Source organism: Pelophylax lessonae, assembly GCF_965119305.1.
Source record: "Pelophylax lessonae genome assembly, contig: HAP1_SCAFFOLD_269, whole genome shotgun sequence".
In the NCBI taxonomy this organism is placed as follows: domain Eukaryota; kingdom Metazoa; phylum Chordata; class Amphibia; order Anura; family Ranidae; genus Pelophylax; species Pelophylax lessonae.
The window spans coordinates 38,997-63,236 of NW_028120071.1; the positions used below are offsets into that span (position 1 = coordinate 38,997).

The following is a 24,240-nucleotide window of genomic DNA, read 5'->3' on the forward strand; positions in this document are numbered from 1 at the left end:
TTTTCTCCTTTCCCCCATTTTCTATGGTGTGATCTTTTCTACAATACTTTGTTATAATAATGTAACACGTTGTGTATTGTATTGTACACAAATTATTACCGACTCCGCCTCCACATTCCAGACAAGTCATTTTCCTGACCAATTGGATTTCTTCCTTTACTATTTCCTGATTCTATGATTCTTGTTAAAAGTAAAATTACAATAAAAAAATGTATTGGACAGAAAGAATTGTGTGTCTGTGCAATGATGATGAACTTTGCTCATAGATTAAACTTAAAGTTCAAATGATTTTTATTAAATATTTGAGAGCTTACACAATGTAGACGAAACATACAAGGTCACATGATACCAAATAGCACATGACAAGTGTGTAAGAGTGATATAATACATTGGTAAGGTTCAATAGTGGGTGGAAAAAAACCCAAAACCTAGACTATGTCATATTTCTATAAAGAGCATGAAGTCGAAGGAAGGAGGAGTATAAGAATAGGGTATGAGGAGGGGGGTAGGCAGGGATAAGGGTAGAGTTATAACAACAACTGGAATAACTCCGGATACCAGTCCAGACAGAATTTGTATAATATACTCCATTTTGTTTGAGCTATCAGAATGTAACTGTACATTTAGGATTGTGCATATATAAAGACCAAGAATATAGAAATTTATCCTAACTAAAGCTCCGAAGAGCAAACCTCTTTTCCATATCACATTGATCATTTAGGTCGTTGATCGTCTCAGTAAAAGAAAGGACCTTGGAAGTTATCCACAATCTGGTAATATTGAGTTTTGTGGTCTGGAGTAAATGGACAAATAATATTCCTAGATTTGGTAGGGAAGATATCAATGCCCACATGAAGAAGGGCAGTTTCAGGTTCAGGGCTAATCGGTCTATCAGTGATCTTGGAGATCCGGGAAAAGATCTTGTTCCAATAAGATTTAGGTAATTTGCAGGTCCACATAATGTGTAACAGTGAGCCAGTCGCCACATTGACGCCAATATTGGGGGGGAATAAGTCGGGTAGAATTTGGAGAGTGTTATAGGTGTTAGATACCAATGATGAAGTCATCACAGATAGGACTCCCAATGGTTGGCACAATCCGATGCTTTAGCTAAAAAAAGGAAAGGACTTTTGCCATTCTTGATCAGGAATGCGGTGGCTGATGATTATTTCCCGTTTGTTTAAGAAAGGTGTCTTAAGTAGGAATTTTAGGTTAGTGGGAGATTCCTTTACTCGGGTATTTGAGGGCAGCAAAAAATTGTAAAACGGGAATGGGAGGAAACTTTTAGGGGGGATTTTGTTGGCTCTTAAAGTGATTGTAAACAATCAGCTTGTAAAACAACCCATTCAGTTTAAATTAGAAATAAAAAGGCAAAACATTTTTGGATAGATATAAAAAAAATTAAAAATACCTTTTTTCCCCCTTTTTTTTTTTTAAATGATCACATTCCCTCTGTTCTCAGCTGCATAAGAGCTGGGGTAGGAGAAACAGCAGCACACTGAGCTTGCCAGTGAATGGCTGTGCAGGGGGGGGGGGTGTCAGGACAAGTCTGATCAATGGAGGAGAGCAGTCTAAGTTCCAAGCATAGCTAGAGAACTGACCATGGTGTGCTTTCCTGCTTAGTGTGGTCAGTTTTTAATAGGAAAGCAGAGGGACTGGCAGGATCACCAGGGATTTCACACAAAGGGAGCAAAACAAAGAACAGGAGACTTCTTCATACCATTACATGGTACAGCAGGCACATATCAGGGGGGGGGGGGGAGGAGAGAACAGGAGACGTCTTCATACCATTACATGGTACAGCAGGCACATATCAGGGGGGGGGGGAGGAGAGAACAGGAGACGTCTTCATACCATTACATGGTACAGCAGGCACATATCAGGGGGGATGGGGGAGGAGAGAACAGGAGACGTCTTCATACCAGTACATGGTACAGCAGACACATATCAGGGGGGGATGGGAGGAGGAGAGAACAGGAGACTAATTCATACCATTACATGGTACAGCAGGCACATATCGGGGGGGGGGGGGGTGGAGGAGAGAACAGGAAACTTCTCCATACCAGGAATATGATGTGTTGGGGTAATGAACAGTTTAAGCCGTGACAAATCCTCGTATAGGTGAAAAGTTCTGAATAGGGTAAGGCAAATCGGTTCTGTAGGGTTTGGAAGGGTGCTAATGTATCAACATCATGGATATCTTGCAAATTGGGGATCCCACTTTGTTTCCAAGGAGCTCTATTTAAATAGGGGATCATACCATTGAGAGTGTCAAGGGGAAGAGAAATTGATCTTAATTCTGTGGTCTTAGAAGCTAATAAAGACCATGCCTCCAGGAAGGCTTGGATAAATATGTGGTTTGATATTGAGTGTCATTGGTATACAGTTCTCAGAAGCAGAGAAGTTTGTGGAGAGAGCAGATGGAACAGTTGGGGTTCCATCATAGCTCAAACTTTTTCCCTGGTAGGATGCCACCAGTAATACATTTGGTCAGGAAGCACAGCCTGATAATAAGAGTACAGGTGAGGGAGACCTGCTCCACCTCTAATAGATGGGGGTAATAGTAAATGTGAGGCACATCTAGGATGTTTAGATTCCAGACATATTGGACTAATTGTCTTTGAAGATTATGGAAAAAGGTGGTAGGTAGCGGAATAGGAAGGGTCCTAAAAACATACAACAGTTTGGGAATTATAAACACTTTAAAGACTGCGATCCGACCCAGCATTGATAGTCTGAAGGAACAAAGCGGACAGTGATTTCCTATGAACATCAGATCCATCTAGTGGCCATAATATGGCATTTTTCCTGAAATACCTCAATCAGAAAGAATAGTGCAATACTGGACTATGGACACTACATGGAGCAAAAGGTCATAGGAAAGTAGTGTATAAAGTAAAATATAACCAACATTTGTCAAGACTGGGTGAAAGCTTCTCACATTTGTCCACAAATCATTTTAAAAATAGACCTTTAAGTGTTTGTGAAATCTTCCACCACAAAATGTACTCAGCCAATGAAAGGTAATGACTCAATTTTTATTTTTCTTCTGCTATAAATGGCCAACACTTAATCCATGTCTTTGGTGATCTCTGATCTCCTTATGAAGTGTTTCTTACATGATGAAGATCAGTCATGGAGTATATCTGAGGTGTATATCAGGGTGTGCTTCTTCCCAACATGTCCACCAACATTCATATAGAAGACATTTCCCACACTCAAGGCACTAATACACCTTGAGGGTTGTGTGGGATCCCTGATGTACAGGAAGACAGGATTACAGTGAGGAACAATTCCCTCACTCAGGACAGGAAGACGGCTTCTCCCCCGTGTGAGATCTCTGATGTTTGTAAAGACTGGACTTCTGTGAAAACCATTTACCGCACTCAGGACAGGAGTACGGCTTCCTTTCCTTGTGAGATCTCTGATGTCTGTAAAGATGGGACTTATCAGAAAAACATTTCCCACACTCAGGACAGGAATACGGCTTCTCCCCCGTGTGCAATCTCTGATGTCTGGAAAGACTGGATGTCTGTGAAAAACATTTCTCGCACTCAGAGCAGAAATATGGCTTCTCCCCTGTGTGAGATCTCTGATGGCTAACAAGATTTGTTTTTGTTGAAAAACATTTCCCGCACTCAGGACAGGAAAGTGGCATTTCCCCTGTGTGAGATCTCTGATGTCTGGAAAGACTGGATATCTGTGAAAAACATTTCTCGCACTCAGGGCAGAAATATGGCTTCTCCCCTGTGTGAGATCTCTGATGGCTAACAAGAATTGTTTTGGTTACAAAACATTTCCCACACTCAGGACAGGAATGCGGCTTCTCACCTGTGTGAGATTTCTGATGTGTGTAAAAACCGGACTTGTATGAAAAACATTTCCCGCAATCAGGACAGGAATACGGCTTCTCCCCTGTGTGAGATCTCTGATGTGTGCAAAGAGTGGACTTCTGTGAAAAACATTTCCTGCACTCAGGACAGAAATACGGCTTCTCCCCTGTGTGAGATCTCTGATGTTTGTAAAGATAGGACTTCCGTGAAAAACACTTCCTGCACTCAGGACAGGAAAACAGCTTCTCTCCCGTGTGAGATCTCTGATGTGTGTAAAGATCAGACTTCTGATAAAAACATTTCCCACACTCAGGACAGGAGTGTGGCTTCTCACCAGTGTGAGATCTCCGATGTCTGTAAAGATCAGACTTCTGTGAAAAACATTTCCTGCACTCAGGACAGCAATACGGCTTCTCTCCTGTGTGAGATCTCTGATGTCTGTGATAAAAGGACTTCTGTGAAAAACATTTCCCACACTCAGGACAGCAATATGGCTTCTCCCCTGTGTGAGATCTTTCATGTCTATTAAGATAGGACTTAAAACGAAAACACTTCTCGCACTCAGTACAGGAAAACCTCTTATCTGTTGGAAGAACGGCACCATCCCTCACAGTCTGAGGTTCCTCAGAATAAGAGGAATACGATGGTCCGGCACCGTCCCTCACAGTCTGAGGTTCCTCGGGATAAGAGGAATACGATGGTCCGGCACAGTCCCTCACAGTCTGAGGTTCCTCAGGATAAGAGGAATACGATGGTCCGGCACCGTCCCTCACAGTCTGAGGTTCCTCAGGATAAGAGGAATACGATGGTCCGGCACCGTCCCTCACAGTCTGAGGTTCCTCAGGATAAGAGGAATACGATGGTCCGGCACTGTCCCTCACAGTCTGAGGTTCCTCAGGATAAGAGGAATACGATGGTCCATCTACACTGTGTGGTACCGGATGGACATTTAAAGTAGCCGGGTTTTCTCCTAGACTATACTGTGTGATGTCCTCATCTTCTACTTTACAGTCTGGAGACAAAGTGAGACAATCCTCTGAGGTTTTCCTCATCTCCCGTCCATCTACTAAAATAGAAATACAAAGATTATTACTAGACATGAGCAGATTGGTTCCCCTAAACCAGGACTCCGCCCACATCAGGCAGCTTTGTCTCTGAGCAGGGGCGGACTGACCTGTCGGGCACTTCGTCCCTGGTCCAAGGGCACGGAGTCAGTAGGGGGCCCCATGAGAGGCTGCACGTGTGTCACAGAAAGCAGGGGACTGCCAGTGAGAGGAGCTGAGGAGGCAGTGGCTGGACCCAGGGGTGGCGATGCAGGGGGCCTGGCCAGCTGGCAGCTTCAAGTTTTTTAATGCACTAATAAAGTTTTTTTTTTTTCAGCTGGAATCTTCAGCCCTGGCCCCTTGCATTGCCGCTCACTATAGTCATTTATAAAACACAGAAGCCCGGCTTTTGCGTTTTATAAGTGACAGCGATCCCAGCGGCACACTCAAAACCCTCTTTACTCTCTCTGCATATTTAACAGAGGAGGGGCGGGGCACACAGCTCAATCCTCGAGCCTGCAGCATCAGAAGAAGCCGGCGCCGGCAGCCTGACCTACTGTAAGTTACAGTCCATTCTTTTCTGTGGGGCAGAGGAGCGCTGTGTCCTAGACAGGGAAGGGAGGTCTTTACTGGAAAAGGAGGAGAGAGGCACTGGACAGGGAGTAGAGAAGAGAGATCTGTACTGGGGGTAATATACGGGGAGAGCTCTGTTGGGGGGGGGGGTGATCCGTAAGATATGCACACGTGCGCTTTGTACATAGCACAGTCCTCTACCCTGCACTCTGTACAAAGCACAACCTCAACCCTTCACCCTGTATGTAGTGCACTCCTGAACCTGAACTCTGAATGTAACCTATTCCTGGGCTCTGCACGAGTGTACCCCTTAACCCTGCACTCTGAACCCTGTATTGCGTATGCAGTTCTGTAGCTGTAGGCCTCATTTACACTTGTATTTGTACCTGCTTCCCCCTTCTACTGCATACACTTGAAGACAAAGCTGCATTTTCCTTTGAGGCAGGGACAGGAGTGGGACCAGGGGTGAGGTTGAGGGGAGGGGGGGCATCAGGTAGGCTGTATAGGGTCCCATGACTTTTAACAATGGCCCTGGCAGCACCCGATCTGATGCTGCAAGTAGCTCACCTGTGCAGTAGTAGCGAAGCGGGTCGGGGTCCCAGGCTATGATCTTTCCTTAATACATGCAGCTGGTGATTGAGCTGGAAGGAAGGTGAGAGGAGTCCCTTACTGTGTGACATGACTGGACACTGACTCTTTTACCAGGCTGATATAGTGATCAGAGGACCCTGCTGATGGGTACGTTATAGGCGTCTGAAAGTTGTAGAACATTATCCTGGTATATTTTTAAGGGGAGGGGGGTCTCCTGGTGTAGTATGGGGGGGAGTTCTCATGGTGACTCCCAAATTCGCTGTCAACACCGCAGGGGACTCTGCACAGAGAATTATATCGTCCAGGTAACCCAGGACTGATACCCCCCGCTGCCGTCACAGCGCCAGGACTGGAGCCAACACCATTGTGAAAACCCAGGGAGCGGAGGCGAGGCCAAAGGGTAGTGCCACAAACTGATAGTGGTGATAGGGTAGGGTCCCCCCTCCCTCACTCTCCCTTACTCCCCCTCCCTCTCTCATCCCCCCGTCTCTCACACCTCTTCTGCCTCTCCCCTCTCTCTCAGCCCCCTCTGTCTCCCACCCCCTCTCTCTCTCACTCCCCTCTTCCACTCCTCTGTATCCCCCTCTCTCTCACCCTACTCTGTTTCTTATCCCCCCCCTCTGTCTCCCTCACCCCCTCTCTCTCTCATCCTCCCCATCTGTCTCTCACCTCTCCTCTTTCTCTCACCTCCCTCTCTGACCCCCCCCCCCTTTCTCCCTACTCTTAGGGCTCAAATTATGATCTCGCACACAGGTCTACTGCTTTCTTAAAACACCTCTGGTTGCATCACAAATATGGCTGCCACATGGAAGCCACCTCTAAACCTGGAAGTGCTCAGCGGATTCTATAGAAAGAAGCCGGGAACTTCCATGCAGGCTATGCTGTGGTAGATATTTAAATGTCCCCTTTATGCATATGTAGGTGGGGCTTTGTGTAGGTGTGGCTTGAGTGTGGACATGGGGCCCGATTAACTCCTATTGCCCGGGGGCCCCATGAGTTGTCAGTCCACCCCTGTCTCTGAGGATCTTACAATTCCAACCTCAAGGTAACTAGTAAATGGGTCCTCTGATCTCCTACCAGTTCATTTCTTTATTCATGGACCTTAGTCAGAGAGTGAGGAAACAATAAGAACTGTCTTTTATAGGAGTGACAGTGATGAGGGGATTATAGGACGAGTGTCCCCTCCCCCTCTATCACTCATTGCCATCTTCCCAACACAAGAAGTCCTGCACTTCCTTATTTAGTCCATGATTTAGTCATGAATAACAGCGGGGCTGAGCCCCACCAGAGGTCAGAGAGTGAGGATGGGGGGAGAACAACCAAGATGAAGACCACCATCATTGGGTTATTGACTCCTCCCTCAGGCTGTTATCACGCTGTCCCCACCCTACTCTGGACCAATCAGTGATCAGTATGGGTGGAGGAATGTATTTAGTGTTAATGACCCACCTGTGCTGATCTCTGTAGGAGTGTCCTCCTCTATAAATGTCCCCGTTATTCCATCCTCCTCCAAAGACTGCTTATCATCCCTCCCATACGTCTCTTCTTCTTCTGCTTTAACCTCAAATTCTATATCGATTGGATCTCCACTCTAAATCAAAGTGAGAAAAAATATCATCTGTAAAATATAAGACTTATTATTGGGACATAACATAACAAATCCACATATTCTCTCCATGAGTCTGTGTTTTATAACCTCCGCCCCACCAACCTTGTAACAGTGAAGGATGGTGTGATCTTCCTGTGTGGAATCCCAGGAATACAGAGGACGGGGACATCTCTCTGGTGGGTTCCTGGTATTAGGTGGCTCCATCATATCCTTGTGTCCTTCTGAAAACTCCTTCATCACTCCATACTCCTCATCCTCCTCTTTATACTCTTCTTTAACTTCAATATTATCATCCCCGAGGATTCCACTCTGAATATATAATAAAACATTAATTGTAACAAACATGCTGTGTATAAATCAGAACTACCAATAATTATCACTCATCTACCTGATGATGGTGAGGGATGGTGTGACCTTCTTGTGTGGAATCCCGGGAATACAGAGGACGGGGACATCTCTCTGGTGGGTTTCTGTAGCTGGATGACTCCATCATGGTGTCCTGGTACAGATCTTTGTGTTCTTTTAGAAACTCTGACTCCTCCATCACCCCATCCTCATCATCCTCCTCTTTTATTTCTTCTTTAACTTCAACTTTAGAATCTCTCAGGTTTCCACTCTGAATATTTAATAAAAATGACATCAATGGTAACAATGCAGATAATGTACAAATCCTAATGATACTATCAGTGATTGTTCCTCATCTACCTGATGATGGTGAGGGATGGTGTGACCTTCCTGTGTGGAATCCCGGGAATACAGAGGACGGGGACATCTCTCTGGTGGGTTCCCATTACTGGATCCATCTGTAGGAAACACACACACTGACTGAATACATTGTTTCTATGTGTTTATCAGATGATGGGGGATCTAGGTGGATCCTCCGTACTGCTCTCTCCTTTACAATAAAGTCTCCTCTTACCCGGTGATGTGAGGGGCGGCTGATTTTCCATCATGACGTCCTTGTAGAGATCCTTGTGTCCTTCTAAATACTCCCACTCCTCCATGGAGAAATAGACAGTGACATCCTGACACCTTATAGGAACCTGACACACACAATGATACAGTCACCATCCAGACACATCCCTTGTCTGTTACTGGATAATGTCCCAGAATTCCCAGCACCTCTCCTCAATGATCTCTCTGGTGACTTCTAGAATCTTCTTTGTATTTCTCTATTCCATCAGGGAGGGAGTTGTGATGGTCATATGATCTCCAGACTTCACAGGAGGAAAACTCTAAATTTGAACACAAATAGTAAAATCAAATGAAATTCCCAGAATCCTCCTCACCTCACCATTCAGGTCTCCATTATAATAAAGCCCCACTTAAGACTGAGGTATAATTTACCCACACAGGATCCCCACACTATGCAGGTTCAAAGCTTGTTGCAGGCATTCTGACATCATTACATACAACGCAGGACTAACAGTCCCACTTTGCAAGTGAGGATGCCAAGGGTCCGAACACATCAGAAAAAAAGGCAGTTGGTGGGACATTAGGAGAAGCTGTGAGGTCAGTGTGATGTCATAGGATTCTCTGACTCTGAAAGGAGGGACAGTTGTAAGAGGAGCTGTGTGTGATGTGATAGGACATATAGACTCTGGATGGAGGGACATTTACATAGGGAGATTTGAGAGGCCCTCTATATGAGGCTCCCGTGCAAACCAAATCATTGTTCCTGGGTGCGTCCTACCTCTCCTAAACTGAAGAGTGAACTTTGATATTTACCATACAGAAATCTGTCAGGAATCTGTGAAAGTAAGCTCTCATGTGATCAGGTGACGTGCAGAGGAACAGCGTAAATAGCAGACAATTTTCTCCAGAGCCCCTAATGGACGGGATGGGTTTTGCTGCATGCTAGTGCCAAGTTTCCATCCCCCCAGGGTCGCTGCAGCTGTGGAGAAAAGCTGTGTAAGAGGATATGGAGAAGAGGCACATGCGCGGAGGACTCCAAGATGGCCGCTTAGCTTTGGAGCTCCGCATCATTCTGGTCTTCTGATCCCCGCCACAGCCTTCAGAGCACTCGTTCCTGTCCCGCTCCACCAGAAATCAACCTGGGAACACCCAGGGAATAATCTGATGTCCAGAGGCTTTGCTAGGAGGAACCTATCCAGTCAGCTTGACCACATCCGTGGCAGGTCGGTCTATCCAAGATGGGGGCCGCTACCACACGAAGTACAGACTGTGATACAGAGGAGTCTGCAGCTGTCCAAGATGCCTCAAACCCTGCAATACCTACTATAATACATGTTACAGTGAGTAATAAGCCCCATTCTGCTCCTTCCCCAGCATCTACTGAATCACTGATTGGTAGGACATGTGAAGACCTTATCCTCACACCCATGAGTGACTTTCTGGCCACCCCAGATGCATGTGAGAAGGGGGCCTACAATCCCCATATCATCCATACTGATTTCCCTTCCATGATAGCCGCTTTTTTCACAATGCTGTCCAGGAGTTTGGCCCAAACAGCTGCACAGATCACCTCCTCTATCCATGCTGAACTGCAGAATTTGGAAGTCATGGAAAAACGGAATTTTTGTAAAATCTTACCTGTAAAATTCCTTTCTCTGAGTCCTCCGACAGTCGCCGCCCACTTCATATTCATCACCAATGGGGTTATGTCCTTTATTCCGTAGGAGTAGCTAGGCAATAGAATATGTTAGTACAAAGACTTTTAACATATCCCACCCCCAGGGGGTGGTCCCCTCAGTACATAACCCTCCACTTCCTGTATCCAACTCAGTTTCAGTGGAATAGCAGTAGAGAGTATATCAAAACCCCAAAAGAGGGGCGGGGGCGGCGACTGTCGGAGGACTCAGAGAAAGGAATTTTACAGGTAAGATTTTACAAAAATTCCGTTTTCTCTTACGTCCTCCGACAGTCGCCGCCCACTTCATATTCATCACCAATGGGGATGTCCCAAAGCAGTGTAAATATGAGGGGTGGGAAGCACGCAGCCGCGCCCAAGGCAACACCGTCTCCCCATCAGAGAAAGGAACCTTACCAAAGGAAGGAAACCAGTTGGGCATAAGCACAAAACACTCGCTCAACAGGAGCAAGAAAACCCAGGGAAAAAACAAATATCCCAAAAAGCCAAAGAACCCGTAACAAGGGCTCTAGGGAACTGCCGCACTAAGAACCTTGCGGCCAAAGGAAGCATCAGCCGATGCCTGAACATCTACTCTGTAGAATATCGTGAAAGTGTGTACGGTCGACCAAGACGCCGCCGTACACACCTGGGCCACAGAGGCCCCATGACGACAGGCCCAAGACGTACTCAGAGATCTGGTAGAGTGCGCCTTCACAGGTACAGGGGGAACTTTCCCCTTCAAAGCATAGGCCTGATCAATGGTCTGTCTGATCCATTTAGCGATTGTAGAAGCCGACGCCGCCATGCCCTTCCGAGGACCTTCCGGAAGGACAAACAAGGCATCCGACTTGCGATAAGACTCAGTCGATTTGAGATAGACTCTAATCGCCCGGACAACATCCAAGGAGTGAAGCAACACCTCCGTCGGATGCTTCGGCTTCACGCAAAGCGAAGGTTTGACAATGTCCTCATTGAGATGAAAATCCGAAACCCTTTTTGGAAGAAAAGAAGGGTTAGGTCGCAAGACCACCTTGTCCAAATGCACAACCAGATACGGAGACTTGCAGGACAAGGCTGCCAGCCCCGACACTCGACGAGTCGAGGTGATAGCCACCAAAAAGGCCACCTTCTTGGACAACAAAGACAGCGAGATCTCCCTGAACCTTTCAAAAGGAGCACGCTGCAATACTGATAGAACTAGATTCAAGTCCCAAGGGGGAAGAGGGTCCCTCCTAGGAGGGATCAGATGACGTACCCCCTACACAAAAGTGCTAACCAAAGAATCCGATGCCACAGGCCGTTGAAAAAGAACGGCCAAAGCAGACACCTGACCCTTGATCGTGGCCAGCGACAGACGCTGGTCAACACCCGTCTGAAGGAAGGGCAACACCCTAGACACCGAATAAGTGTCAGGAGAGAAACCCCTGGATTCGCACCAGGCAAAATACGCCTTCCAAGTACGGTAATAAACCTTCCCCGAGGAAGACTTCCTCGCATTTATTAAGGTGTGAATGACCTCAGGGGAAAGACCCCTGTTCTTCAGGACCTCGGTTTCAACAGCCAGGCCGTCAAAGCCAGCGACTGTAAAGCAGGATGGAAGATCGGTCCTTGCGACAGAAGATCTTCTCGAAGAGACAGACGCCACGGGGCGTTGATTGCCAGATGCACGAGGTCTGCGTCCCAGGACCGGCGAGGCCAGTCCGGTGCCACAAGAATCACCGTGGTCGGTTCCGCGAAGGAACCTGGACAGCAATTGAATCGGTGGGAACGCATACATCAGTTGGTACTGATGCCACGGGGCAACAAACGCGTCCGACGCGTCTGCCCGAGGATAGCACGTCCTTGCCACGAACCGTGGCACTTTGTTGTTCAGACGAGACGCGAACAGGTCTACCTCCGGAAGACCCCACCTCGCGCACAACATCTGGAAGACAGCCGGGTGAAGGGACCATTCTCCCTGGTCCAGGGTTCGACGGCTCAGATAATCCGCCTGCCAAATTTCCACCCCCGGAATGTGACCTGCCGATATTGCCGGGACATGCGTCTCGGCCCAAGACAGAATCGCGGCCACTTCTCGAGCCGCCCGGGCACTCCTGGTGCCCCCTTGGTGATTGATGTAAGCCACCGCCGTGGCATTGTCTGTCTGCACCCGAACCGGGTAGCCGTGAAGATTGTCCGTCCAACGACGAAGACAGAGTAGTATCGCTCGCAGTTCCAGAACGTTGATCGGAAGGGAGGATTCCTCCGTCGACCAAACACCCTGGGCGGACAGAAACGCCCAGAACACCACCCCAGCCCGACAGGCTGGCGTCCGCGGTGATCACCGTCCACGAAAGGGGACGAAAAGACTTGCCCCCCGATACTGAGGGGGATTGAAGTCACCACAGAAGATCCCTTCTGGTTTGAGAACTCAATGACATCTGGAGATCCAGAGACTGCGGACGCCCGTCCCACTTGGACAATATCTCCGCTTGGAGATCCCGTGTGTGAAACTGGGCGAAGGGAATCGCCTCGAAAGCCGAGACCATCAATCCCAGACACCGCATGCACGTCCGAATGGACGAAGATGGAACGTCCCTGAGGGACCTGACTGCCTCCTGAAGAGCTGCGAATTTTTCTTCCGGCAGGAAGACCTTCGCCTAGACAGAGTCCAGAATCATGCCCAGGTAAGAAATCCGAACCGATGGGCACAATGTCGACTTTGGAAAACTGATCGTCCAACCAAACTCCTGCAGAGTCTGCAACGTGACGGACAGATCCTTCTCCAGACTCTGGCTGGTCGCAGACCGAACCAGAATATCGTCCAGATACCCCAGAGCCGAAATGCCCTGGGCCCTCAACAAAGCCAGAACCGGTGCCAGCACTTCGGTGAACACCCTCGGAGCCGAGGCGAGACCAAAAGGCAACGCCACAAATTGGTAATGATCTTCCGCTATGGCGAATCGAATGTACCTCTGGTGACCCTCGAAAATCGGGATGTGAAGATACGCATCTTGCAAGTCGATGGAAGCCATGAACTCCCCCGGAACCAGGGCAGCCACCACCGACCGCAGGGATTCCATGCGGAACTTGCGCACCCGCACAAAGCGGTTCAGCGCCTTCAAGTCCAGAATCGGACGCACCTTGCCCTCCTTCCTGGGCACGGTGAGCAGATTGGAATAGAAACCCCCGAAATCTGTCCCGATGAGGCACCGGGACCACCACTCCCTGAGCCCTCAGGTCCTGCACCGCTAGATGCAGGTCCCGCAAACGCTCCGGGGATAACAGAAGACTTGAGGGAAAAAATCTGCTCTCTGGCCGAGAGAGAAAACTCGATCTAGTAGCCAGATCGAACGATTTCCTGTGAATTGGGTGAGGGCGCCCCTTCAGGCCGCACTGTTGTGGGCCGCAGAACCGGATTGGCCGGACTTTTGCTTACCTGCCCACGGCTTCTTGCGGGAGCCTTGACCCTTGGACGGCTTGCCCCAAAGTGTGACCGAAAGGCACGAAAGGACCCCTGAGGGGGCCGAAAGAAAGCATTCTTTTTTCCAGGAGCCGTCTTAGTCTTGTGGGATTGAGGTAAGAGCGTGTTCTTACCCCCCGTGACCCCTTTAATTAGGGCATCCAGGGATTCGCCAAAAAGGCGAGAACCATCAAAAGGCAGATTGGCCAAGGTCTTACGTGAAGATTGAGCCACAGACCAACACTTCAACCAAACCAGGCGGCGAGATAACACCGCCACACTGTGCACACGTGCAGCCAACGGAACCATATCCAGGTCCGCATCACACAAATACATGACACCCTGGTGGATTTGATCCACCATATCCAAAGTCGCCTGGGGGGCAGAATCAGCCACCAGGACACGCCTAAGCACCTGCGTCCAGTTCGCGACCGCCTGGGCCGCCATAAGTGAAGCAATAAAGCTTTCAACATAGAACCCATAATAGAATAGGTACGACGGGCAAAGGACTCCATCCTCTTGTCCGTGGCATCCCGGAACACCGGGGTGTCTTCAGCAGGAATCGCAGTGGACTTGTTCAAAACTGCTAACGCCTGGTCCACCGGAGGTGGGACACACCAACGCCCATCAGTAGCGGGCGTAAAAGGATAGCGCAGCTTAAACCTACTTGGTACAGCAAAAGTTTTGCGTATATTACGCCATCGTTCTTTCACAGCGCGCTGAAAATCATCAGTGCATGGAAACAACTGCGATGATATGCGCCTTTTCTGCGTCCCATAAGCCGCCAAGGCAGCTGGAGGACATGTTTCCTCCTCCAAACGCAGAGTTTGCTTGATAGAAGCAACCAATTCATCCATGAGTGCAAGCTCTTCAGACGAGCCAGGGGGAGAATTATCAACCCCCTCTACCTCAGCCTCCATTGCTGACCCTATAAGGTCCAGGGAGGAACGAGACCCCGATAAGGAGATCTCTGCCCCAGCAGCCCCAGTACCATCACCCTCTGAAACAGAGGAAATTGAAACTCTGGGCCTTTTAGAGGATTGAGCAGCCACCAGCATTTGCACCTGAGTCGCAAGGCTAGCCACAATCGCAGCCAAATCCCCCCCGGGGGGGGAAACCGCAGTCCCCTGGCTTCCCACTAAATTGGCAGGAAACTAGTATTCCTGAGAATCCATGCCCTTAAAGTAGCAAAAAATAAATGGGTGACCGCCCCTTTAAGAGAGCGCTGCGATCGTAGCCCACTCACACTAATCATCCCACACAAGGGACCCCCACAGGGACAAGTATACCAAGGCAGGATACAGGGAATAAAGAGAAATGAACCTGGAGAGATCGCTGCTGCCTGCGGTGCTCCTGAAGGAAAGGAAGTGCTGGCATACAGGGCGCTCTATGAAAGCCTATGGAGGCTACAAGAAAATGGCCGCCATGCATGTAAAACATGCGGCCGGAGCGATCGCAGCCAAAATGGCGCCGTTTGGCGCCGAAACCGCCGCTCCCACGCCCCATGAGGGAGAAGTAAAACACACCATCTGCCCAAAAAAGGAACATGGTAAACCGCCGCAGCGGCGCTGTAATGTGCCCCAAGCATGAGAAACTCAAGCCCCACAGCACACAGCCGTTCACACAGACAGAAAACTGACACAGAGTGCAGCCAGCCCCCCCCACAGCATGCAATGTGAGAGATAGGGAAAACGTAATAGTGTGAACACAGGGCAAGGTACACAGTCCCAGACTGACACCCCCCAGACAGACAGGTCCCCACATAAATGCACTTACCTCTCACATGGCGTGGGGGACCCGCACAGGCGAACAAACCGCTGCACATGAGGCAGGGAGAGTCGCATCCAGGACGCATCAGAAGGTGGGTTGAGAAACCGCACAGCGTCCAGTGAGGTAGTCACCTCACCTAGCATCCCTGCACGGAACAGGGATGGGTCGTTCAGATAACTCAGGAGCGATACCTGACTGAACGCTCGATGGCGGGCTGAGAAGCCACTGACCCACAGCCTGCTACCAGGGGGGTCAGCCCGAGACGCAGCCCGCATGATCCTCTTCATCAGAAGAACTAACTAACGCTGGTAAAATAGCAGCTAACAAGAAAGAGAGAAAAAACTCAAATAAAATCCAAAGAAAGGAAAGAGAGCTGAGACAAGGTGCCCCAGCACAGAAACTTCCAGCTACTCCTGACAGCTAGACAAATGAAACTGAGTTGGATACAGGAAGTGGAGGGTTATGTACTGAGGGGACCACCCCCTGGGGGTGGGATATGTTAAAAGTCTTTGTACTAACATATTCTATTGCCTAGCTACTCCTACGGAATAAAGGACATAACCCCATTGGTGATGAATATGAAGTGGGCGGCGACTGTCGGAGGACGTAAGAGAAAGAAGGCTGATCAATCTGTAGCCAGAATTACCCAAAACACTTCCAGAATACAGGATATCCAGGATCAGTTGGAAACTGCATTGTTCAAAATAGATGACCTTGAAAACCGTTCAAGACAATACAACTTCAGAGTCAGAGGACTACCTGAATCAGTGAAAGAAGTTAACCATGCAATTCTTTCCTTCATCAAGGACTTAATCCCAGACATCCCAGAACACCATTTGGAATTGGACAGAGTGCACAAAGCCTTGCAACCAATGCGATCTAATGGTCTACCGAGAGACATTAGAGTTAAACCCCACTTTGACTCTGTCAAGGAAGAGGTGATGAAATTGTCCAGGAATTCAGATGGGCTCACTATTCAATGACATCGGCTCCACGTCTTTGTGGACCTCTCCCCCTTTACTGCACAAAGACATCACTCTCTGGAACCCCTCTTTCAAGTTCTGGCTCAAAAGGACATAACATGCAGATGGTGCTTTCCATTTCACCTAAACATCTCGTATTGGAACAAGGCCCACAACTTCCCATCATTTTCTGAAGGTGAACACCTGCTCCTACACCCGGGGCTGGGGGCTGACTACCCAAGAGATTTCTCCTCCTTCCACCACCAGAGATCCCTCATTTGCCAAAACGCCTTATCCTCCTATTCCACTTACTCTGGTATGGCAGAAACAACAACCAAAGAGGTCAAGGGACTCTCAACCTCCCTGAGGAAGTCATTTGGATTAGGGACAACTGGATCCTGTTTTGCACTGTCTTGAGCTGATCTTTCAGACGGCTTTCCTCTCCCCACAATTCGTGTAGCTTTTAGCATGAGTTTACCTCTTTGTTTCCCGGGGAACTCCTCCAATGGGGGGAGTGGGAAGAGGGGCCTGGAATTTATATTCCCCAATGTTTGATGAGTTTAAAGTCTAATTTTTCTTGAAGTTTTTAAGGTTTTTCTTCCCTTAGTTATACTTTGGCATATTTGTTATTAAGATACAGCTGGGATGTTATCCATAGTGGCTCCTAGGGTTCTCCCCTTTGATGGGGCGAACTCTAAGACCCACTATACTCACTGGATACATTACTCTACGGAATATTATGACTGACCCTGTTCAGTTGCTCCTTTGATGCTCCAGGCGGGTAACAAAGAAACCTTTGCTGTCCGCTTGCTTGACAAGGGTTAAGGAGCAGCTTGGCGACAATTGTTCAGGCCCTATTCCCTCCATGTTATAAGGAATGGTGCTCGGTTTATTTAAAGTTATCTATTATATCTCTAGGCGGGTGGACCGAAGTGGATACAATGATGAAATGGGGCTGGCTGACAAGATATGAAGACTTGGGACAAGACCAACATCCCTAATATAAAGCAAAAATGGAGGAAGAACCCCCCCGGTGGGACTTTAAAGGTCTTAAAGTGAAAGTGTTGAGAAGTAATTATATACTATATAGCTGAAGGAAATTTATATAAAAAAGGTATTTATTTCAAAAACAATCAAATGACAATAGAGAAAGAATACATATTACAAAAAAAAAAAAAAAAAAAAAAGGAGAATACCGGTGGCTAGCCCTAAAACGACATCATCATATAGTTACAGTAGGAACTGAGAGTAAATATGTAGTTATACACTCATGTGACTATACACCCTATGTATAGTGGTTATATAGTCACATGAGTGTATAACTACATATTTACTCTCAGTTCCTACTGTAACCATATGATGATGTCATTTTTAGGGCTAGCCAGTCACCCGTATTCTCCTTTTTTGTAACATGTATTCTTTCTCTATTGTCATTTGATTGTTTTTTTAAATAAAAACCTTTTTTATAAAAATTTCCTTCACCTTTATAGTATATAATTACTTCTCAACACTTTCACTTTAAGACCTTTAAAGTCCCACCGGGGGGGGGGGGGGGTTCTTCCTCTTTTTTTGAAGTGGATACAATGCGCCTTCATCTGCCTCTGATGAGTTTATGTTTTACTCTCAGTGGCAGATTGATGTTCCCCACTTTTCGAGGATATTACCATTCTCAGATTTTTTTGGTGGCAAGTGGTTGGACCCTTCCTTACCTGGGTGGGTTATTGGGTTTTTGGTTTCATTATTTCTCTGATTGTTGTCTTGTATTCTTTTGCTTCCCTGTCTCTACCTCTTTTCTTTTTCTGTGTATTCTGAGAGCGGAGGAGTACCCCCCATTGTCAGAATACAATAGTGCAGCGGGGAGGATTCCCCCATCCCCCTCCAATGTGTGGATGGGGGAATCAGTTTTAGTCTCTCATCCCGCTGGCTGAACGATAAAACTGAACCATGTATGGCCAGCTTTGGAAGCAAGATATATTAATCATCAATTGATCCCCCTGAAGGGGTTAATCTAGGTTTCCACACTATATATGTGTGTATCATCATCTGCTGGAGATAAAAGACATCACAGTGACTATGGAGGAAGAGGACGGACATGACGGGGGAGGGGGGGGGTTACTGGGTGGAAATAGACAATAAGATCTTATTACCTCAACTGCTGCCTCTTCCACCAATGTCTTCTCTCTGCTTCCTCCCGACTCACCTCTCACCCGGAACTTCCTGTCTGTTCCTGACATCACTTCCTGTCTGTATTCCATAGAGACTTCCTGTCTGGGTAGAAGTGAGATCACCACTTTGTGGAGATCAGAGGAACTGCTGCCCTGAGAAACGTCTCGTAGTGTGAACACGGCCTTGTGCTGTGTGTGTATGTACTGTATATCCATATAGATGGGTCATCTCCACTCCAACCAAGGGGGATAGAAATATGTTACTGCTCGAGGGGAGACATTTTGGCCCCTTTGATTTTGCAGTAAAATTGATTGCAGATTTAGTCAAGTAGAACATCCGGTTTATGGATACAAAGAACCCCAGCCGAGAGTAAAGGGTGGAAATGGCTCCTGATCCCCAGATTTGGGCAATTATGTCACCAATATAAACTGGAAAAAAACTGCGCTATGTGTAACAACTCAAATACCTACAAAAATAACTTCTACCGGACTGCTGCTGTAACAAAGGTAAGTATTCCCTTTATCACCTAGAAGAGCATTATGTGTCACAGCGCTGTCCTATTGTGTGTGCATATAAATTATCACAAATACACTAAAATATGTGGATACATTCATATATAAAGTGCTAGGGGCTCCAAATAATATTCTCTGCAGATCTACTGCTTCCACTTTACGCCTACTTCATTGATCTTATGGTGTTTATCAATTATCTAAGGAAACTGAACCATGTGAAAATTCATATACAACATAAAGTGTTTTGTGCTCAAGATGCTATTCCCTGCAGATCCACTGCTTCTACTTTGTACCTATTTATTTAACTTTATAATATTTGCTCCTATGATAAATAAAGTAAAAATCTGTGCAAATTCATGTAATCATACAATATTGTGTGCTCAATATAGTGTTATCTGCAAGTCCACTGCTTCCACTTTGCACCTACTTCAATGAATTTATATTGCTAAAAATAAGTCCACAAATGAATGAAAAGTTGATAAGGTGTGAAAGTTCTCCGTGCTCCAAACTGTGCCAGCTGTAGTGTAGCCACGCCTTCTTCCACCTCTTACACACGTGATGGTGAGGGCGCCCCCTTAGTAGTGCTTCCCCACTCACCAGAGCAATATGACTCCCAGCTTTTCAGCTACCAGAGTCACAAACATCCTTCACACTCTCCTCACCTCCGATGGCAAAGGAACTGGATCCTCCTCGCTCACTCCTGCAAGTCTGCTGCGCTTTCTGTCAGTCTCCCTCCTAGACTCGGCTTCCTCCTCCGACCGCTGTTCCAGCAGGAGCTCCGCCTCTTCATACACACTCAGGGAGGAGAGAAAGGGGAAGGATATACGGTACATACACACACAGCACAAAGACGTGTTCACACTACCAGACGGTTCTCAGGGCTGCAGTTCCTCTGAGCTCCACAAGGTGGTGATCTCACTTCTACCCAGACAGGAAGTCTCTATGGAATACAGACAGGAAGTCTCTATGGAATACAGACAGGAAGTGATGTCAGGTACAGACAGGAAGTGATGTCAGCTACAGACAGGACATTCCATTTGGTAGGACGGAGAGAGAAGACAATGCAGGAATTGGTGGCAGAGGAGGTAATACATAGATTAACCCCTTCAGGGGGATGAGTTGATGATTAATATATCTTGCTTTCAAAGCTAGCCATACATGGTTCAGTTTTATCGTTCAGCCAGCGAGATAAGTGAAAAAACTGAAGCGATTCCCCCATCACACATTGGAGGGGGATGGGGGAATCCTCCCCGCTGCACTATTGTATTCTGACAATGGGGGCGCTCCTCCGCTCTCAGAATACACAGATCCGTGATGAAGCTATTGGCTGCAGACGCTAAAGGAGTGTCTTTTATCCGGCAGTGACCACACATGGATGGAAATGTGACCGATCCCTGCTGAACCAGCTGAATTTCCATGTATCTATGGTCACCTTAAGTCAGTGGTCCTCAACCCTGGCCTACAGGGCCCACTAACAGGCCAGATTTTAGGTATTACCCTGGGGAGATGCAGACTAGAGTACTGCAATCACTGAGCAGCAAATGATATCCCCTGGGATGTATTTCAGTTAACTTGCAAGTCTGGCCTGTTAGTGGGCCCTGTAGGCCAGGGTTGAGGACCACTGCCTTAAGTGACTTCCTCCCCTCCTCCTCATCTCCTTCATTATGTAAGTCATGCTGAGATAATCTCCCATTGGCTGAGCAATATTCTCATTTGTCTCTGAGCTCCTTCTTGCTATTCCTCGTCCTGCCTGTTGTTTCCTTGGATTGATTTTCTGTGTAGTGACCCCGGCTTCATCTCTTGGATGCCCTCGTCTGTTGCTTGTCCTGACCTTTATCCTGATTCCTGGATCTCCTCCTCATCTTTCCTCCATATCCTCTTACACAACTTTTCTCCACACCTGCAGTGACCCTGGGGGGTGGAAACTTGGCACCAGCATGCAGCAAAATCCATCCCCACCATTAGGAGCTCTGGAAAAGATTGTCTGCTATTTACACTCCGTTCCTCTGCACGTCACCTGATCACATGAGAGATTACTTTCACACATTCCTGACAGATTTCTGTATGGTAAAGGTCAAAGTTCACTCTTCAGTTTAGGAGAAGTGGGAGGCACCCAGGAACAATGATTTGGTTAGCACAGGATCCTCATATAGAGGGCCCCTCAAATCTCCCCATCTAAATGTCCCTCCATCCCGAGTCTATATGTCCTATGACATCACACTGACCTCACAGCTCCCCCCCCCCCCCCCCCATGTCCCTCCATCTGTCTTTTTTTTTCTCATGCTCTTAGGATGTGGGCGGACCCTTGGCATCCTCACTAGCAAAGTGGGACTGTTGGTCCTGCGTTGTATGTAACAATGTCAGAATGCCTGCAACAAGCTTTTACTCTGCGTAGTGTGTGTGTGTGTGTGGGGGGGGGGTCCTGTGTGGGTAAATTATACCTCAATCTGAGGTGGGGCTTTAATCAAATGGAAACCTGAATGGTGAGGTGAGGAGGATTCTGGGAATTTCATTTGATTTTACTATTTGTGTTCAGACCTAGAGTTTTCCTCCTGTGAAATCTGGAGATCATATGACCATCACATTGCCTCCACCTCCCTCCCGGATAGAATAGAGAAATACAAAGAAGATTCTAGAAGTCACCAGAGAGATCATGGAGGAGAGGTGAGCGGTGCTGGGAATTCTGGGACATTATCCAGTAACAGACAAGGGATGTGTCTGGATGGTGACTGTATCATTGTGTGTGTCAGGTTCCTATAAGGTGTCAGGATGTCACTGTCTATTTCTCCATGGAGGAGTGGGAGTATTTAGAAGGACACAAGGATCTCTACAAGGACATCATGATGGAGAATCAGCCGCCCCTCACATCACCGGGTAAGAGGAGACTTTATTGTAAAGGAGAGAGCAGTACGGAGGCTCCACCTAGATCCCCCATCATCTGATAAACACATAGAAACAATGTATTCAGTCAGTGTGTGTGTTTCCTACAGATGGATCCAGTAATGGGAACCCACCAGAGAGATGTCCCCGTCCTCTGTATTCCCGGGATTCCACACAGGAAGGTCACACCATCCCTCACCATCATCAGGTAGATGAGTGACAATTATTGGTAGTTCTGATTTATATACAGCATGTTTGTTACAAGAAATGTTTTATTATATATTCAGAGTGGAAACCTCAGGGATGATAATATTGATGTTAAAGAAGAGTATAAAGAGGAGGATGAGGAGTATGGAGTGATGGAGGAGTTTTCAGAAGGACACAAGGATATGATGGAGCCACCTAATACCAGGAACCCACCAGAGAGATGTCCCCGTCCTCTGTATTCCCGGGATTCCACACAGGAAGGTCACACCATCCCTCACTGTTACAAGGTTGGTGAGACAGAGATTATAAAACAAAGACTCATGGAGACAATGTGTGGATTTTTATGTGATGTCACAATAATAAAGCTTATATCTTTCAGATGATATTCTTTCATTTTCTTGGTTTAGAGTGGAGATCCAATCGATATAGAATTTGAGGTGAAAGCAGAAGAAGAAGAGAGGTATGTGAGGGATGATCAGCAGTCTATGGAGGAGGATGGAATAACGGGGACATTTATAGAGGAGGACACTCCTACAGAGATCAGCACAGGTGGGTCATTAACACTAAATACATTCCTCCACCCATACTGCTCACTGATTGGTCCAGAGTAGGGCGGGGACTGGGTGATATCAGCCTGTAATACCCTGGTCACTTTCCTGAGCTGTGTTCCCCGTCCTGTATTCCTGTATTTCTCTCGGATAATCTTCCTTCTCTGTGCTGCAGACACAATTTATGTATCTAGACTGGATTTATGGAGATTCTGGGATTCGGCTGGCAAAAAAAAAATGTGCATGATATAGGCACCTAGGTTATGAGTTTTGGGTCTTCTGCCCCATGCCTGAGTCTAATGTCTTGTTCCAAACAAATGAGAAGGAGATACTGTACACCATATGAAAGGTTCATCTCCATTCCTCAATATAACGTCATATTCCAAACAATAAATAATATTTTTTTCAATTCTTTTATTTATATAAAAGACAACTTCCAGGCATAATAAACAGTAACATTCCTTATAGAACATATGCTGAGACAGTGTATTACAACATTGAAGACAATTCAGTCATAAGGTTGAGATCTACATCGGTGGTAGAATAAGAGGTGTTCTACAATTCCTCTAATGGGGGGAGTAATGCAGGACTAGAAAGTACCCGGAGTTGTCTGTTCCAGTTTTGCATAACGTATAGAAGAAGAAGGAAGAAGCAAATAAGTAGTGGAAAGAGAGAGGGAAGTAAATGAAACCTAGAGAGAGGCAGAAGAGGATAAGTAGGTGGGATGAGGGGGGAGGGGTTTGGAGGGGGGGGAGGGTGTAGGAGGGTTAGCATTGGTAAATCTATGGCCCTACATCAGCAATACTTTCCACCAATATTTTAGAGCTCCTCCAAACTCAACATGAGGTCTCTTTAGTATTGCCTTCCTTAATTAAAGAGCAGCCTTCATCAGAGAGGACAAATATATTCCATTGACCCCAGGTTTTGATATATCGTTCGTGTTGGGGACGTGTCAAGAGAACAAGGTTTTCCATTCTATTTATTTCTTCAACCTTTTTGAGCCACATGCCAACAGTCAGGACCTGTGGGTTTTTCCATTTAAGAGGGCTGCAAATTTTATAAGCATTTAGAAAGTTACGAATGACAGAATTTTTATAGGTCTGGGCCGGGATGTTAGAGGCATGGAGAAGGAAGAGAGCAGGGTCATTGGGGAGCGGTCGGTTTATAAACCTCTGAGACATTTCACGTACTGTCTTCCAGAACTCCACTAGTTTCGGACACAACCAAAAATCATGTAGGAGTGTCCCCCCGGCCCTTCCTGGCATCTCCACCACTGATCAGTGAGTGTGGGGAAGAATCTGCTCAACCTTGACGGCGTGCGGTACCACCTTGTTAGGAGTTTGAAGTTGGTTTGTTGTATTTACATGCAGATGGATGATGTAAATGTAAACGGAATGATGTGATTATTGTTGGTCTGGATTAAAGTTACAGTCTAAATCCCGTTCCCTCTTAGCTAAGAATGGGGGTTGGTAAGTCCCCTGGGGTCTGATCAGTAATGCATAGGTCGTGGA

General features: G+C 47.1%; 3 protein-coding genes across 3 annotated transcripts in view; 2 read left to right on the forward strand and 1 right to left on the reverse strand.

Annotated features, from left to right (window-relative positions):
- The window catches only part of LOC309543617 (uncharacterized protein), a gene marked incomplete at both ends in the record, with an annotated part of 248,485 nt that overhangs the window by 38,162 nt on the left and 186,083 nt on the right, over window positions 1–24,240 (forward strand).
- The window catches only part of LOC309543618 (uncharacterized protein), an 88,944-nt gene that overhangs the window by 16,538 nt on the left and 48,166 nt on the right, over window positions 1–24,240 (forward strand). The gene's annotated exons all lie outside the window — the stretch shown is intronic.
- The window catches only part of LOC309543612 (uncharacterized protein), a 120,000-nt gene continuing 98,903 nt past the window's right edge, over window positions 3,144–24,240 (reverse strand). Inside the window, exon 10 of the mRNA XM_082276069.1 lies at window positions 3,144–4,702. Within this exon, the coding sequence (XP_082132195.1) occupies window positions 3,299–4,702 (1,404 nt within the window). The 3' untranslated portion in view covers window positions 3,144–3,298. The remainder of the gene's footprint in view (window positions 4,703–24,240) is intronic.